The 13,761-nt window shown below is 52.5% G+C and overlaps 3 protein-coding genes across 3 annotated transcripts; 2 read left to right on the top strand and 1 right to left on the bottom strand.

Moving 5' to 3' along the window:
• Nucleotides 1-1,698: 1,698 nt before the first annotated feature.
• On the top strand, nt 1,699-1,937 carry TGAM01_v203032 (hypothetical protein; the record flags this gene model as incomplete). The annotated part of the gene is made up of 2 exons (XM_024549113.1): nt 1,699-1,862; nt 1,931-1,937. 2 exons carry the CDS (start codon nt 1,699-1,701, stop codon nt 1,935-1,937), a joined length of 171 nt encoding a protein of 56 aa, XP_024406091.1.
• Nucleotides 1,938-6,182: 4,245 nt separating this feature from the next.
• On the top strand, nt 6,183-7,205 carry TGAM01_v203031 (hypothetical protein; the record flags this gene model as incomplete). The annotated part of the gene is made up of 1 exon (XM_018802388.1): nt 6,183-7,205. The coding sequence occupies one exon, from the start codon at nt 6,183-6,185 to the stop codon at nt 7,203-7,205; it is 1,023 nt and encodes a 340-aa protein (XP_018664306.1).
• Nucleotides 7,206-9,476: 2,271 nt separating this feature from the next.
• TGAM01_v203030 (catalase) lies at nt 9,477-11,075 on the bottom strand (the record flags this gene model as incomplete). The annotated part of the gene is made up of 2 exons (XM_018802387.1): nt 9,477-10,795; nt 10,904-11,075. 2 exons carry the CDS (start codon nt 11,073-11,075, stop codon nt 9,477-9,479), a joined length of 1,491 nt encoding a protein of 496 aa, XP_018664305.1.
• Nucleotides 11,076-13,761: the final 2,686 nt, after the last annotated feature.

The raw sequence follows: 13,761 nt of genomic DNA, 5'->3' as shown, positions 1-13,761 counted from the left end.
CAGGGTAAGATTTCCCCAGTGATCTGGGACTCGGCTATTCGAGCCAGGACGCCCTGCATGAGGCGTGAGTTCTTTGTTATCCGTAGTCTATGGCATCAGAAGTTTGTTGAGACGCACGTTGTGATAGTAGCGTAGCCAACTTGCACCTACGCTCTCAAGCATTAGGCTCATGCCCCTGCATCGGTAGGGAGTCTGCATTTGCCACTGGCGATGCCCCGTCCAGAGGCAGCCTGTGACCTTGGCAGCGAGGCAGATGACAGAGACAGGGAGAAAATGCGTTGGCCGAGGCAAGGCTCATGGATTGCCTTTGAGAATGACCACGTTGGCGATAGCTAGCAAGGCCATATGGGCGACCAGATGCGGTGGCAGTCATCAGCCTCGCTACGTAGCGCTTTGCTGTCCCGAGTAGGCATGTTGTCGCCTTACAGGCACTAGGTGATACCACCCAACGTTGCTGTGGTCAAGGTGAAGGGTCCACTGGGGACTCAAAGCAGTAATGCTGATGAATGCCTGTTGATGCGTTGAGCGCAGCTACATGTACTGTGTAGTATGCTTCTATCATCCGATGTGTGCATGGAGATGCATTGCCCTGTAACTGGAGGGGCGTCCACTGCATGCTCCCCAAAGCTGTGACTCTGCAGCCTCGCCTCACTTAGATAATCGCCAATTACTGGCTGGCGACACCGTGGTGGATAGAGGTGAGCGTCGTCACCTGCGGCCCAAGAGCCAGCCGCCTGCATAGCTGTCGCGGCCCTGCAGCCAGCCCTAATGAAACTGCTTGTAGCGACGCGTGCCTAATGGTCGACATTGGTTGCCTCAAATGACGTGTTCCGCGGGTATCACACAGCGGCGAGTAGAAGACGAAAAAATTGGTGATCGCCTCGTCCATGTTCGCTGTCATATTCGATGTCTCCTCCAGGGTGAGCGTGGCCACGAAGCAGGGCTGTAAGAACCTTGAGGATAAGATACAAGGTACTTTGTACTTCCCCAAGACAAGCCGGCCGGAGCATTTTAGTTGGCGACCAGCACCCACATGGAATTCCAGGCTATTTTTGGTAATGCCTTTTACTGGCCACTAGTGGCAGGTACGAGTACGGAGCAGCTGCAGCTCCCACTGAAGCTGCTTCTGCAGTGTTACGGCATAATGATCGTTCTTGCCTGGCCTGGCGAGGATTTTCCTTTCGCTCCCAGATCTTGGCCTTATACGAGCACACCCAGACGGTGCTGATGGAGGTGCTGAAGCAATTCACACTTGCTCATTGTGTGCCCGTTTGATAGGCCTTTTATGGGCCGATGGCTGCCGATTTGGCTCCGTCAGCCCAATTGGCCAGGGCCTATGTACCGGTACTTGCCCCTTCCTGTAGCTCGCTGTAGCTCGTGTGTGTGGCTTGTGGCTTGCACGGCAACTTTCGTATTCCAGCCACGCCTGTCATGCCCATCTGTGTCTGGTCAGATCCGTTCTGTTCCACAGGTTCAGGACGACGAGCCCGAACATGGCCCGTACAAGGTCCGTGAGACGGTGGCGGGCGCGCGAGACGTGGTGAGCCTGGCCGGCCATTGACGAAACACCGCCGACGGCAAAAGCGAGGAAATGCATCAGGGCATCGCAACGGCGCTCATTGGCAGTCTTGTCTTGCGGGCGGACCTCAAGGGGCCACCTCCATCGACCCCCCCCGCGTCGCACAACGGCCGGATTCGATGGTCCCATTCTCGATGGTCGAACCAGTGGCCAGTGAGCAGGATCGGACGCTGCAGGGTCCCCAAGGTGCTAGAGCAGGAGCCCTCGTCTCTTGTTTCTGGGAGACGGATATCCGGGATTCTGCAGCGAATACAGATGGCAGATCAGGGAATGTTCAAGTGCCGTGAGTGCGTCGGATGGGCCGCTGCCCTTTGAGAGAAGCTTTGTCACTTATCAATCTCCACAGCCCAGGACGTGAGAGAGACGAAACACGAAAAAAGAGGGCTCGCTAGCTGGCTTGACCTACACAAACCTTTGGTCTCCTAGCCCATTCTCGCTTTCGAGACCGCGCTCGCACAGTTTCTGAGAAAATCTGGCCATCGGCCGTGATTGGCTAGATGCAATCGCTCAAGGAGCCAATCAGCACCGACCTCACCGGCCGCTTTTGGCTTCTCCACCCTGGCAGCCAAGGTCGCTGGCCAATCAGAGGCTCTAGAGGCTCTTTTCAACCGACACACCTCAGCTCGCCGACTGCCACTAACACCGTCCAGATGCAGGCGACGCTCCTTGGTCTGCGAGGATTCGCACACAAGTCATCTCTTTCGTCTACAACGAGTCCCCTTTTTGGAGGGTCTTTTGAGATTCACGACTCCTAGAAGTGACCCGCCGTCTCGGGACGCTCCGGGGACCCCTAGGACTGTCTCGAGCCATTGCCCAACCATTGATCAGGACTTACATGTCTGCACCGATTAGGACGGTTTCAATGCCACAGGATGCCTTCCCAGCCAGGGGAGTCACCCGGCCCTAACGGAGACGGGCGACGGCTTCTCCCTAGACGGTATCCATTCTCATCAAAAGGTTCTATTGCTCTCCTGGCAGCTCGCCAAAAGGAGTCGGGACTGGCCAAGGGCGCAGGTCTCGGACGATGCGGAGATTTTGAGATGATTCACGGGACTTGATTGCTATCAAATCGGTCGTCGACAAGGGAAAGGCCACGGTCGATCCTGAAGAGCACGCCTTTGCGTGCGGGGACGCGGCCAATACACATGCCACGGCGCCTACAGTTCTTCTTCTGACCCTTAACCTCTCTTCCCATGGTCCACAGTACATATCAAGAACCACGCAAGCGAGGAGACTACAACCGGTATGGCTCGGGCGGCGGCACATTCCACCCGCCAAGTCCGCACATTTCAAGCTTGCACTGTGAAAGTGGAGGACGAAGAAAAAAAAAAAGAAAGAGTCATAACACTTGAACAATTTTTCCAGTTGGAGGGTGTCTCCTCACTTACACCCAAGTATGTACTAGGCAAGGTGCGTCGGCGCATGGCGCGGCGTTGGCATGCAAGTCATTACAGCAGACCCAACATAAACAAGGGCCTACTCTGCATTTCATTGACCAGACGACGAGATGAGATGGTCGAGAGTAATTTCTCTCATTCGATATCAATTTCCTTGTTTGGTTTCAGCTCGTTGCTAGTTGCCTATGCTGACCGCTGTCCCAACTGAGCTAGGAGTTGAGTAAGATGACCTCTGGGGGCGCTTTTGGTCGCCGAGCTGGAGGCGGGTGCCTTTACCTATTTGCTCTACTTCTTCTTCCTCCTTCTGCTTCTCTATTGTTCGTTAAGTCTACAGGCAAATCCTGTGAGCGGAGGCGCGCACGGGGGGTCGCTACATCCTGCATAAGCGGCGCAGCCCTCCCGCTTGAAAGCGTTGATAGTGGCCCTATCGTGCATTTCTTGAGTCAATGCTGCTCTGTTAGAAAAGACTACACTTTGGATTGCTTCCCCTCTTTCATGGGATGTGGACTAAATAGCGCGAATGCTCTTCATCAGATATAAACTCTAAGTACGAGCAATGAGGAGCGAAGCGAGAGAGATGACGGCAGCTGTATTGAGCTCGGATATAGCTAGCTGTCGGTTCACGAGAGGTGGACGCAGATGGGGCAAGCCACGGTCGACAGCTTAAGACACGAAACAGAGTGCTTACGGGGCGATGTAGCATAAACGGCCTGATGAAGCTCTCTATACGAGGGCATGGGGATATGGTGGGAGCGCAGCAACTGTCAACTGCGAGTAAAGGCAACGGCAGACGGCCGATCATTCACGACGGAGTACGGCACTTGATTTTTTAACCGAGAAAATGCTAGAGGATACGCATGTTTCAAGCCTGATGCCACGGCCACCCACTCTTGATCGCTGCGGCCATCCACCATCCGCATATATACTACATATACTATACGGGGTAGGCATGGCATGGCATGGCATGGCATATGTCGCCGCAACCACTCCTGCTGCTACCCACCAGCACCACGTCTGCTACCCAGCAGAAGTGCGTACCGCGCACGGAGCATCGTGCATTATGGGCAGATATTTCGCTCAGCGCCAAGCGCCTACTGATACTGGGCCCTGCCTCGACGATGGCTTGATCTCGTGATATGATCTCTGGCATCATGCTGCCCACCAGTGATGTCGACGTGCATATTCCCCTCAGAACGGAAACAGGTTGGTGTCTCACCGGGCGGTGTCACTTGCGCAGAAGCAAAAAGACAAAAGATGCAGCAATATTCCAAAAACAAGAGGCCGTATGACACGATGGACGCCGCAAAGGCTAAAGGCAGCCCAAAGACCGGACCTTGTTTTCTCTTGGTGGCCCCTCAGCCCACGGTACGTAGCAGTCGAAAGTCCCGGTACTTGCTGGAAGACGGTGTGTGGCGCGGGCTGCAGGTCTTTCTCAGCTCCACCGGCGCCTGCAGGACTACCCGTTTTGGGAGCCATGCGTCCTCTGCGCACCCCCAATTCATGCGCACCCCCTTTTGCAGTCTCAAGGACAGAATTCTGCTCTACACAGCACAGCCCAGGCCATGCTGGGATGAAGTTCTCTGCTCTTCCATCTTCCATCTGGCCCACCGCGCGCGGCAAAGTGGCAGCGGTAGTTGCAGAGAGGCAGTGAAGGAAGTGGAGCAGCTATGACAGAGTTCAAATGTTGCCAGGCAAGTTGACCATCTCGAGTGTCTTTAGGTTGTTGCTTGTAACAGTGGTGCCGAGGAGCATCTCGGGGTACCTATTGCGCCACCAGCACTCACTCGTGTTGCAAAGTATCAATCTAAGCAGCAACGCTTTGGAATGCCACCTGCTGCTGCTGCCCAGCATCGACTGAGACAGAGACGGGAGAGATGAAAGGGCTGGAAATACTCACCCTTGGTAGCACCACTACGCAATAATTCGTATGGTGATGGTTCAGTTGTAGCACTCGTACGAGTAGTACAGGGCGGCATGCCCCGTTCCCAGCAGCAGCACGAGGTTCTCCCTTCGGCAGGTACCCATCAGCCATCACTTGGCGGCCGCTGCTGGCTACTAAGTTGCGGCCTGGCACGCACCGGCCGACGCCTCTCAGCGGCGTCTATATCCAACCTCGGGCTCTGTGCTCCCACGCTGAGGGTATCACCGATTACAGATTACAGATTACAGATTACAGATTACAGATTACAGATTACAGATTACAGGCCATCAGGAAGGGATTACATGCTGCAGCGTGTCTGGCACATGCGGATTCCAATGAAACGACCTGCTACGCCATACGAGAAACACCCAAAGGCAAAAAAAGAGGCGTATCATACAAGTGTCCTCGATCACGGAGTGCACGGGAGGGTGGCCTTGGGTACTCCCTACTCGTCTGCGTCATACTGCCGTGCGGCCCCAACCAAGTAGGGAGTACCTCCGGCCCGCCGCTGCGCCGGCCAGCCCATGCCATGATGCCTCGCTCTCGCCTCTGGCCGGACCCAAGACGCACGCCTCAGGGGAGGGGTGTGTGCGAGCAAGTGTGGGAAAGCGCCCGATATTGGAAAAAAACAAAACAAAAAACGCCAGCGAGCGGGTACAGATGCAGATGCAGATGCAGCAGGCAGTCATGCCTGGCTCTGCTGCAGCTACGTGCTAGCCCCAAGCACTACCTGGTTTTAACGTTAGCCGTCTGGTGGGTGGTATTTATTCCAGCGGCGCGCCCACAGCACCAACATCCACTGACTGCACTGACTGCACCCGCCTACCGCCGCTAACCCTCAGCGCCCCCCCAGCGCTCGACCACCGACCTTATATCTCCCCGCTCACACCCACCTCTTCTGCTGCTGCCTCTCCCTCCTCCTTCACGATTCCCTCGTCCGCCATTCTCTTCTCCTCTGCCTTGGATTCGGCTGCTCAGCAGGTGATTCAGTCAGCTTGTCTACGTTGCGCCCCTCCCTGCTCGACACCGTCTCCGGGTTTCTTTTCTTTTTCATCTTTTGCTCTGCCTCTTGTTTGTGTGTCATTCGTCCTCCTTCCGTTGTCCCTTACCCTTCGCCACCACCTTCTATCGCCGCTTCTGTTCTTCAAGATAAAAAAAAAAGAAACAAGACCCATCTCAAATCTCGACGACGCCTTGTGCTCCTCTCAACTGTACAGCCTACAACAGCCGCGTGGCATCTTGTTTGTCTGACGCCAACTCCTTAATATCATCCTCATACGACAATATGCCGGTCCAACTTCTGCCGGCCTCAGCCGCTGCCTTTGCCCCCAGGGCTTCATCCGTCAACGTCGTCCTGAGCTCAAGGGTTGAGCCATGGCTTACACAGACACTCAAGCGCGTCAACCGGGTCAAGCGTCCTCTCAACAGCATTCCTCAGCACCACCGATGCCTTACCGAGACTCTGTCATCGCCAAATGCCATCTGGACCCTGTGCTCATTAATGTTCCCCAAGCTGCCCCAGGCCGAGATGCCAGAGGACCCCACAGAGAATCTCTTCAGCCATCAGCTCATCCACATCGAGGCCTACATCGTTCACGTCGACATGGTCCTGCGCAACGAGGTTGCCTACAAGCTCACCGTCGAAACCATTGACGCCCTCGTCGAGTACCACAAGGACATTTACTGCGTTGATGCCAAGGCCAACACCTACGACTGGTCTGAGAAGGAGCAGCAGTGCAAGAAGCTGCATGAAGACTTTGTGCAGGCTGTCAACAAGTTTGTTTTCCGCACACACGTCTCTGCCCTGGAAGGTCTTGAGGAGGAGGGCGCTGGCGAGCTGCTCAACGGAAAGAGCGAGGAAGTCAAGACGAGCCTCATGAACCTCATGAAGCCGCTTCTGCCTCCTCCCCCTCGTGTTGTCGAAGTCATTCGACAGCCGCCTCTGCTACCCAGCTCTCCTCTTGCCAACATGTGGACACAGGCTGGCCCTCCTCACATCATCCCTGCCGCCGTTGAGCCTTGGCAAGTGTTGCCCTCGAGCCCCAGCGTTACTTCATCTGTCGACTCGGTCAACACTCCCATCTGGGCCAACATGGGCATGAGCGATGTGCAGCTGCCATCTCCTACGCCTTCATTTAGCTACCCGCACTCCACTGCCGAGCTTTTCTTCAGCCCGCCAATCATGGCACCCATTCCAGCTCTCCCTCTCCCGAGTGTCTATGCGCCGTCACAATGCGGTGTCAGCGTCGGCATGGGCATGGGCGGCTTTGGCTGGGATCGCTACCAAGAGTACGCCACGACGATGTAAAGGTACAGCTCTGCTATGCTGGCTTCTTCTTAATACTGTCCCGGTTACCAGCTTGTGGTCTCGGATCACTTCCCCCTTGTTTTCTCAGGGGAAAAAAGCAAACGAGTCTTTTTATCTTCTCAGCGGCATAGACATTTTGTCAGGGCATATAGGCGTTTTGTTGCATCAGGAACGGAGTTCGAATACCTCATCCAATTATTCTTGCTAGGAAATACCCCTAATCATTTCCTCTTTTTTTTTTCCCCCCTTTTCTTTCTAACCCTTTCTTCTTGGTTCTTTTTCCTTATTCCCTTTTCCGTTTTGCTATCGGCGACACAGCAAGCGTGCACTTGGTTTCGAATCTAGTTCCTCGTTCAAGATCCAGGAAATACCATCATCTGTCGCATCAGAGCCGCTAGCTCGGCATTTCTTTTTGGTTAACTTGTTATTTTGTTTACATTATACCACCAACATGGCTGGATCCGAGGCTGGCAATCTGGATGCTTACTTTTTTCTTCAACGGACGGGGACTCTTTTCTTCGACAGTCACCAACGGCTTGCGACATTCTTTTCTCTTTTTTTCCTTATTCTTGTTTTTCTGGTACCATTGGGTTAAAGATAAGAGGCAAACTGCAGCAATGCACAACAATCGGCTCGGCCCGAAACCTCCATTGGATTTGAATATCCTACACTTTCGCTTCTCGTCTATTCTGGGTTGCCTCTCTCTTGAGAGACATTCAGAAAGCAGACTTTCTTTTTTCTTTGGAAGATATCCCCTCAATGTGGTGCCTGACTATGATACTTCGGGTTACTGCTTGGAGTTTTTCCTTAATCCTGTCTTGCGTTAATGTTGCTTTACGAATATTTGACGACGATACGAATGAGTTATGAATAGATCTCTTGGGTATGCGATACGACCTTTTGGAATGTTCAGAATGCCTATCAAGGACTCTTACGACGCAACCAATTTATTCAGCTCAACTTTATGCTTCCAACATTCGACAAACTGGATTTGAACTGGCTTTCAGACCAGTACTGTCTTCATGGAACACGACGTCATGCCAGCAAAACCAAACCATAACGCAATTGTGATCATGGTGCTGGGATATCCGGCATATCCTAGCCCATACAGACACTGGTTGTCGACAGGGGTGTGCACGCCCGGCGGCGAGTCCGCGCGGGCTGCTGATAAACGGAAAGATAATACAGGGGTGAGCTTCACTTCCCATATCTGCTGAGCAGCGATGGGCAGTGCGACTAGTCCCTGCTTCCTTTACATTGTTTCACCATCTTTCTTTCAGCCGGGCATCTCAAGCATCCAGAGGGGGCACTCTAATACGGCACACCGCGGAGCCTAGCCATTACGCTGGCTAAGCTGAAATCAAAGAAGCTGCCGCGGGTCGAGGAGTTGCGCCCCCTTAAGACTGCCTGGCGAGACTGAGGCGAAATGATTTTGTAGCTCATCTCTCTACGCCCCCACTTCTGCTACGAGTTGTTCTCTCCGTTAGACTGGATCTAGCCGAGGTAGACACTGGTAGCGGCTGTGGCGCGATACCAAGTGAGTGAGGCCAGAGGCTGCCAAACAAGGCTGTGCTTTGTTTGACATGACCTGCTTCGCTCCAGGGCTCTTCCGCTGGAAACGGAAGGGCGCTTGGTATATGCATTTCAAGAGATGCTGGATATAAAACAAAAACAAAAACTCAAAGTGTGCGAGAGAAAATGTTATGAAAAAAAAGAGGGAAAACCGCCCAAAAAAAAATGATATAACAGACGGGAAAAAAAATGTGGCTCTTCACCCTGGCGGTGGGGATGCTTTGCACGCAAGTATGAAGCGCACTGCTGGAAAAGGGTCCCTGTTCGTTCTCTTGTCGTTGGCAGTACTACTAGGTAGCTAATTGAAACATAAAAAAAAAACTGGACCGTGGTATTCTCTTAACTATCTGTGAACAACTCGTACATGATCGTAAATCGTATGAACTGGCTACTACTTGTCGAAATACTTGTTGCCTTATGAACGAGCCTTGCGAATAGGAGTACCGTATTGGACAGATGGATGAATAAATGCTTTGTTTACAGATTCAGACATGGAGGATTTGTATTTTTGATAGCATTGAACATGCCATTTCGCTTTCAAATAACCTCTTTCTGTATCTTACTGACATACGTGAAATCAAGTTCTCATAACAAGTTGTTCATTTCTCATATCTATTTATCTCAATTTTTTTTCTTCATAGCTCAAATCTCATCTTTGGGGATGTATCCTTGAGTCCTAATTTGACAGACATATTTCGCTTATTTGACCTGCTTTTCTGTCTGTTCCTGGATGGAGGCGCCCAAGGCCTTATCCACCCGTGAAAACATCTCATATGTTCTGTTACGGGTATCTTGGTGAGCAGCCGCCAGATGGCCAGAGACGTTTGAGACAAAGTTTTCCTGCTGGCCAGGGGTGCGGCCGAGCACATCCCAGAGACCCTTTGCCTGGACGAAGTCGTCGTCATTTACTTCCTGGAAAAGCTCGTGGACAGCAGCACCAGACCAACTCTCGTGTGTCACGGTGGGCTTGACAGTCTTGTAAGTCAGTTGTCTATAAGAGCTAGGATAGTTAGGGTTGGCGCCGTAGTTGCCATTGATAGCCATAGCGCCATCACGCTGGAAGGGGTTGAATGCTTTGAGTGGAGCATTGACGGGAATCTGCTGATAGTTGGTTCCAAGACGGTGACGATGGGTATCAGGGTAAGAAAAGAGTCGGGACTGGAGGACAGGGTCGATGGAGGGCTCAACACCAGGCACCAAGTGAGAGGGAGAGAAGGCAACCTGTTCAATTTCGGCAAAGTAGTTCTCAGGGTTCTTGTTGAGGGTGAATTTGCCAAACTGCCTGAGGGGCACGTCCTTCTGTGGCCAGACCTTGGTCAAGTCAAAGATGTTCCAGCGGAACTTCTCTGCCTCCTCAGGTGTAAGCACTTGGACGTAGACGGTCCAGCTGGGGTAATCTCCCTTCTGGATGGCCTCGAAAAGATCTTGAGTGTTCCAGTCCGGGTTCTCAGCAGACATCTTGGCGGCTTCTTCTCCTGTAAATGTCTTGTTGCCTTGATCGGTCTTGAGGTGGACCTGGGTATAGACAAATGATCCGTCAGGCTTAGTCCACTTGTGGGTGTGGCCTGAGTATCCGTTCATATGTCTGTACGAGTAGGGAGTTCCTCGATCGGAGAAGACAGTCATGACTTGGTGGATGGACTCTTGATGGGTAGAGAGATAGTCCCAGAACATGGTAGCATCTTTGAGGTTTGTTTGGGGGTTGCGCTTCTGGGTGTGGATGAAGAGGGGGAAGTTGGTAGGGTCACGGATGAAGAAGACGGGAGTGTTGTTGTAGACCCAATCCCAGTTGCCTTCGTCTGTGTAGAATTTGATGGCGAAGCCGCGGGGGTCACGGGCGGTATCGGCAGAGCCCTTCTCTCCACCAACAGTTGAGAAGCGTGCGATACAGTTGGTTTTCTTGCCAACAGTATCAAACATGTTGATGGAAGTGAGGTCGGAGATGTCGTGAGTGACCTCAAAGACACCATATGCACCAGCGCCCTTGGCATGGACGACACGCTCGGGGATACGCTCGCCTAGATGGATACGAAGTGTTAGCAAGCTATTCTAGAGTCACGGGAGGGAGGAATGGGGTCGAGCTCTGAAGGGCTTCTTGATACGGAAACAGGAGGGGTAAAACATACGATCAAAGTGGGCGAGAGAGTCAATCAGGTGGAAGTCCTGGAGCAGCAGCGGTCCAATGGTGCCTGGGCGCTGCCAGCCCGAGGGATTGTCAATGGGAGCACCACTGGAAGTGGTGTAGGTAGGCTTCTCATTGTACCTAAAGGTGGACGCTGGCGTGTCGTCGGCCGTCATTTTGGCGGATGGCGTCTTGTTCGCTGAACAAGCTGCTGGCAAGGTAGAAGTATAGGTAGGTGGCCCAGCAGGCAAATATCAGACAGAGATACCCTGGTGAAGCACAAGGTACTCGAGACGAATTGATGTGTGTATGGGGGAAGAAGAGTCGAGAAGAGCTGGAGAGACGAGGCAAGGCAGCTATAAGGAGGGGCAGGACCAGCCGCCGTCTTTATACGCGAGGAGCTCAACGTAATGGTGGGGTGAGAGCCCAATGCAAGACGAGGCCTTGACCCGAAGAGAAGAAGCAGTGGAAGCGAGCCCATGTGCCTGTAGCCATCAATGGGTGCAAGCTGGCGGCATGTCTGTTACATGGCCTGGGCTGGGCTTCCCCTCAGTTGCTTGCCATACATTAGCTCTGAGCTCGTGTACGGCTGGCTGCTTGTACCGCATCAATGCCTTGGTCTCATCCTCCTGGCATACCTGTACCCACTGTTCGCAGCTGTGTTTTCCCCGTTATTGCCGCATTGATACCGCTCAAAGCTCGGTCTTGCCCCAGCCATCGACTCGAAAGCTTGCTGTGCCTGACTATATCGCCATAGTGCCCGCCTCTGTTGCCAGTTCCACTGCGCTCGCCCAGAATGCTCTCAACTACGTCAGCGTCCACCCACTTGCCTGTCCCCCCCGCTGGCCCCAGCCCGATGTGGGGGACTGGACGAGAACCAATAAACAGGCCGTGAAAAGAAAGCCGGCTCGGTTCACTTGTCCGGGGCGGGGCACGGGCGCGTTCTCTGTCCATGTTCCCTGTCAGAGAGCTGTACGTAGCCCGCCGCCTGAACCTCCAGTGGTCCTTTTTGCCGTGGGCTCGCTGCTACTAGCCTTGTTTGTCCTTTCGGCCGTAAGAAGTGGTCGAGCAGTATCAAACACCATAAGCACATTGCTGCCTTTCTTCTCCTTCTCTTGTGTGGCAGTCCATGGGTGAAATAACTGGTGTATACCCCCCTGTCTTACAAGTTAAAGTTGAAGCTCTGGTGCAACTACTATTTACGGCAGTTGAAAGAAGCCTTCCTATGTCATAAGTGGCTTACAGTAACACTTTAACACATTAACACATCTGACAGCTCATGTCACGCCACATCTCAACGCTCATCTTCTGCCCTTCCCCCAACTCAACTCAACTAGACCTAGCTATTCCATCTCTGGTATATACCAGCGAAAACACTTCGTTAGCCGTGGAACAAGCTCTCATGTCCAGGGCGGGGGCCCTACCAGACCCTTGCTCTCGTCCGCCAGTGCCGCAAGTGCCGCCTGGAATCCTGGCGGTTCTCCTTCCCACCATTGGCATTATCAAGATGAGTGGTTCGCGCTAGAAGCGAGCTGGCTTTGCTCAGCCTGAACGGAGAGATGCCGGCGCGCCTCGCGTCTCGGTGTCCCTAAGCCTCTTAACGCGTGGTCACCTGCTCGCTTGCGATTTTTAGCGCATGCTTAGGTGGTAGCTAGAGACCGCAAATTGACACAGCAGCAGTAGCAGCAGTAGCCCATGCTATAACTGGAGTAATGTATAGGATGCTATGTAGCGTTATCAAGGGTGGTGTATGCTGATCGTCTGAGAATTCCCTCTCTTTCTTCGCGGCCCTTAGGTAATGGTGGTTGTAAACCGCAACACACAACAGCCTGAGAAAGATTGGTAGCAAATTTCATATGATGTTGTAAATGTCTGTATCAGACTAACGGCCAAGTCAAAAATCGGTATCTCATATAACACTCTCCTTGCTGACTTCACTGTATCAATCCTAATAGTTGCTGGTAACATCCTTTCTCTAACGTACACATGCCAGTGGGCTGCCGCTAGCTCTTCAGATCAACTGCAAATACTACCAGTACCTGTAGGTAAAATAAGCGATCACAGCAAAATCCCTCTCAGTTCTTCTGCCCTTCAAATTAGGCTACAACAATATAGCCAAGGTAACGCCAAAATCTCATCCTCCAACGCCATGCTCAGTAAAGTGTAGACTTCGTAAAACCAGCTCCACCCCATTGTATATCCCGAAGCCCGAGTCCCCATGTTTCATACACATCAAGACATTGAAACTAAAGGTCCAGAAACCCACTCCTGTGTAGTAGCATTGCCTTCACACCCTCTTTCTTCGAATCCAAATTCCCATCGGATGTTCTGAGCCTCGGCCGTCGTAATCCGAGAGAGTTATTGATAATACTATGCGGGCTTTTATGTAACAAATAAGAGGCAGTGAGGGGCGATAAGACAATTCTGTCTCGCTGTCTTGATTTTCAGGTAGTTCTGGATGCCCCAGCTCAGATATATCTACAACTCTCAACGCAAGTTTGGTACAGAATTTAGAATGTCCGCGCGTTGCGGGTCTTTGATTAGATCTACTGCGGCGTGCCGCGTGGCAGCTCTTGTTTAGATACGAGGCACTAGGCATCTGATGCAAGAACTCGGTGTTTCAAAGACCGAGACCAATATTGAGAATCAAATTGGGATACTGATACTGGTATCCCAAGTCTAAATTAAATGATAGTATTGTTGACATTGTCCCGTCCATATGATTTATCCTCTCTCAAAATGCCCGTCATCCGCCTGTTAGATGGATAGCTCAGTGCGCCGTTCGCTGCATGTCCTCCTCCTCTGATCGCCAGGTGTATGGTTGCATGCCCACATACAACGGAATCCGACCGTCGTGTTGCC

Source organism: Trichoderma gamsii (assembly GCF_001481775.2).
Source record: "Trichoderma gamsii strain T6085 chromosome Unknown Scaffold_8.2, whole genome shotgun sequence".
In the NCBI taxonomy this organism is placed as follows: domain Eukaryota; kingdom Fungi; phylum Ascomycota; class Sordariomycetes; order Hypocreales; family Hypocreaceae; genus Trichoderma; species Trichoderma gamsii.
The sequence above is the reverse complement of the archived record's forward strand: the minus strand, read 5'-3'. Positions and strand labels throughout refer to the sequence as shown.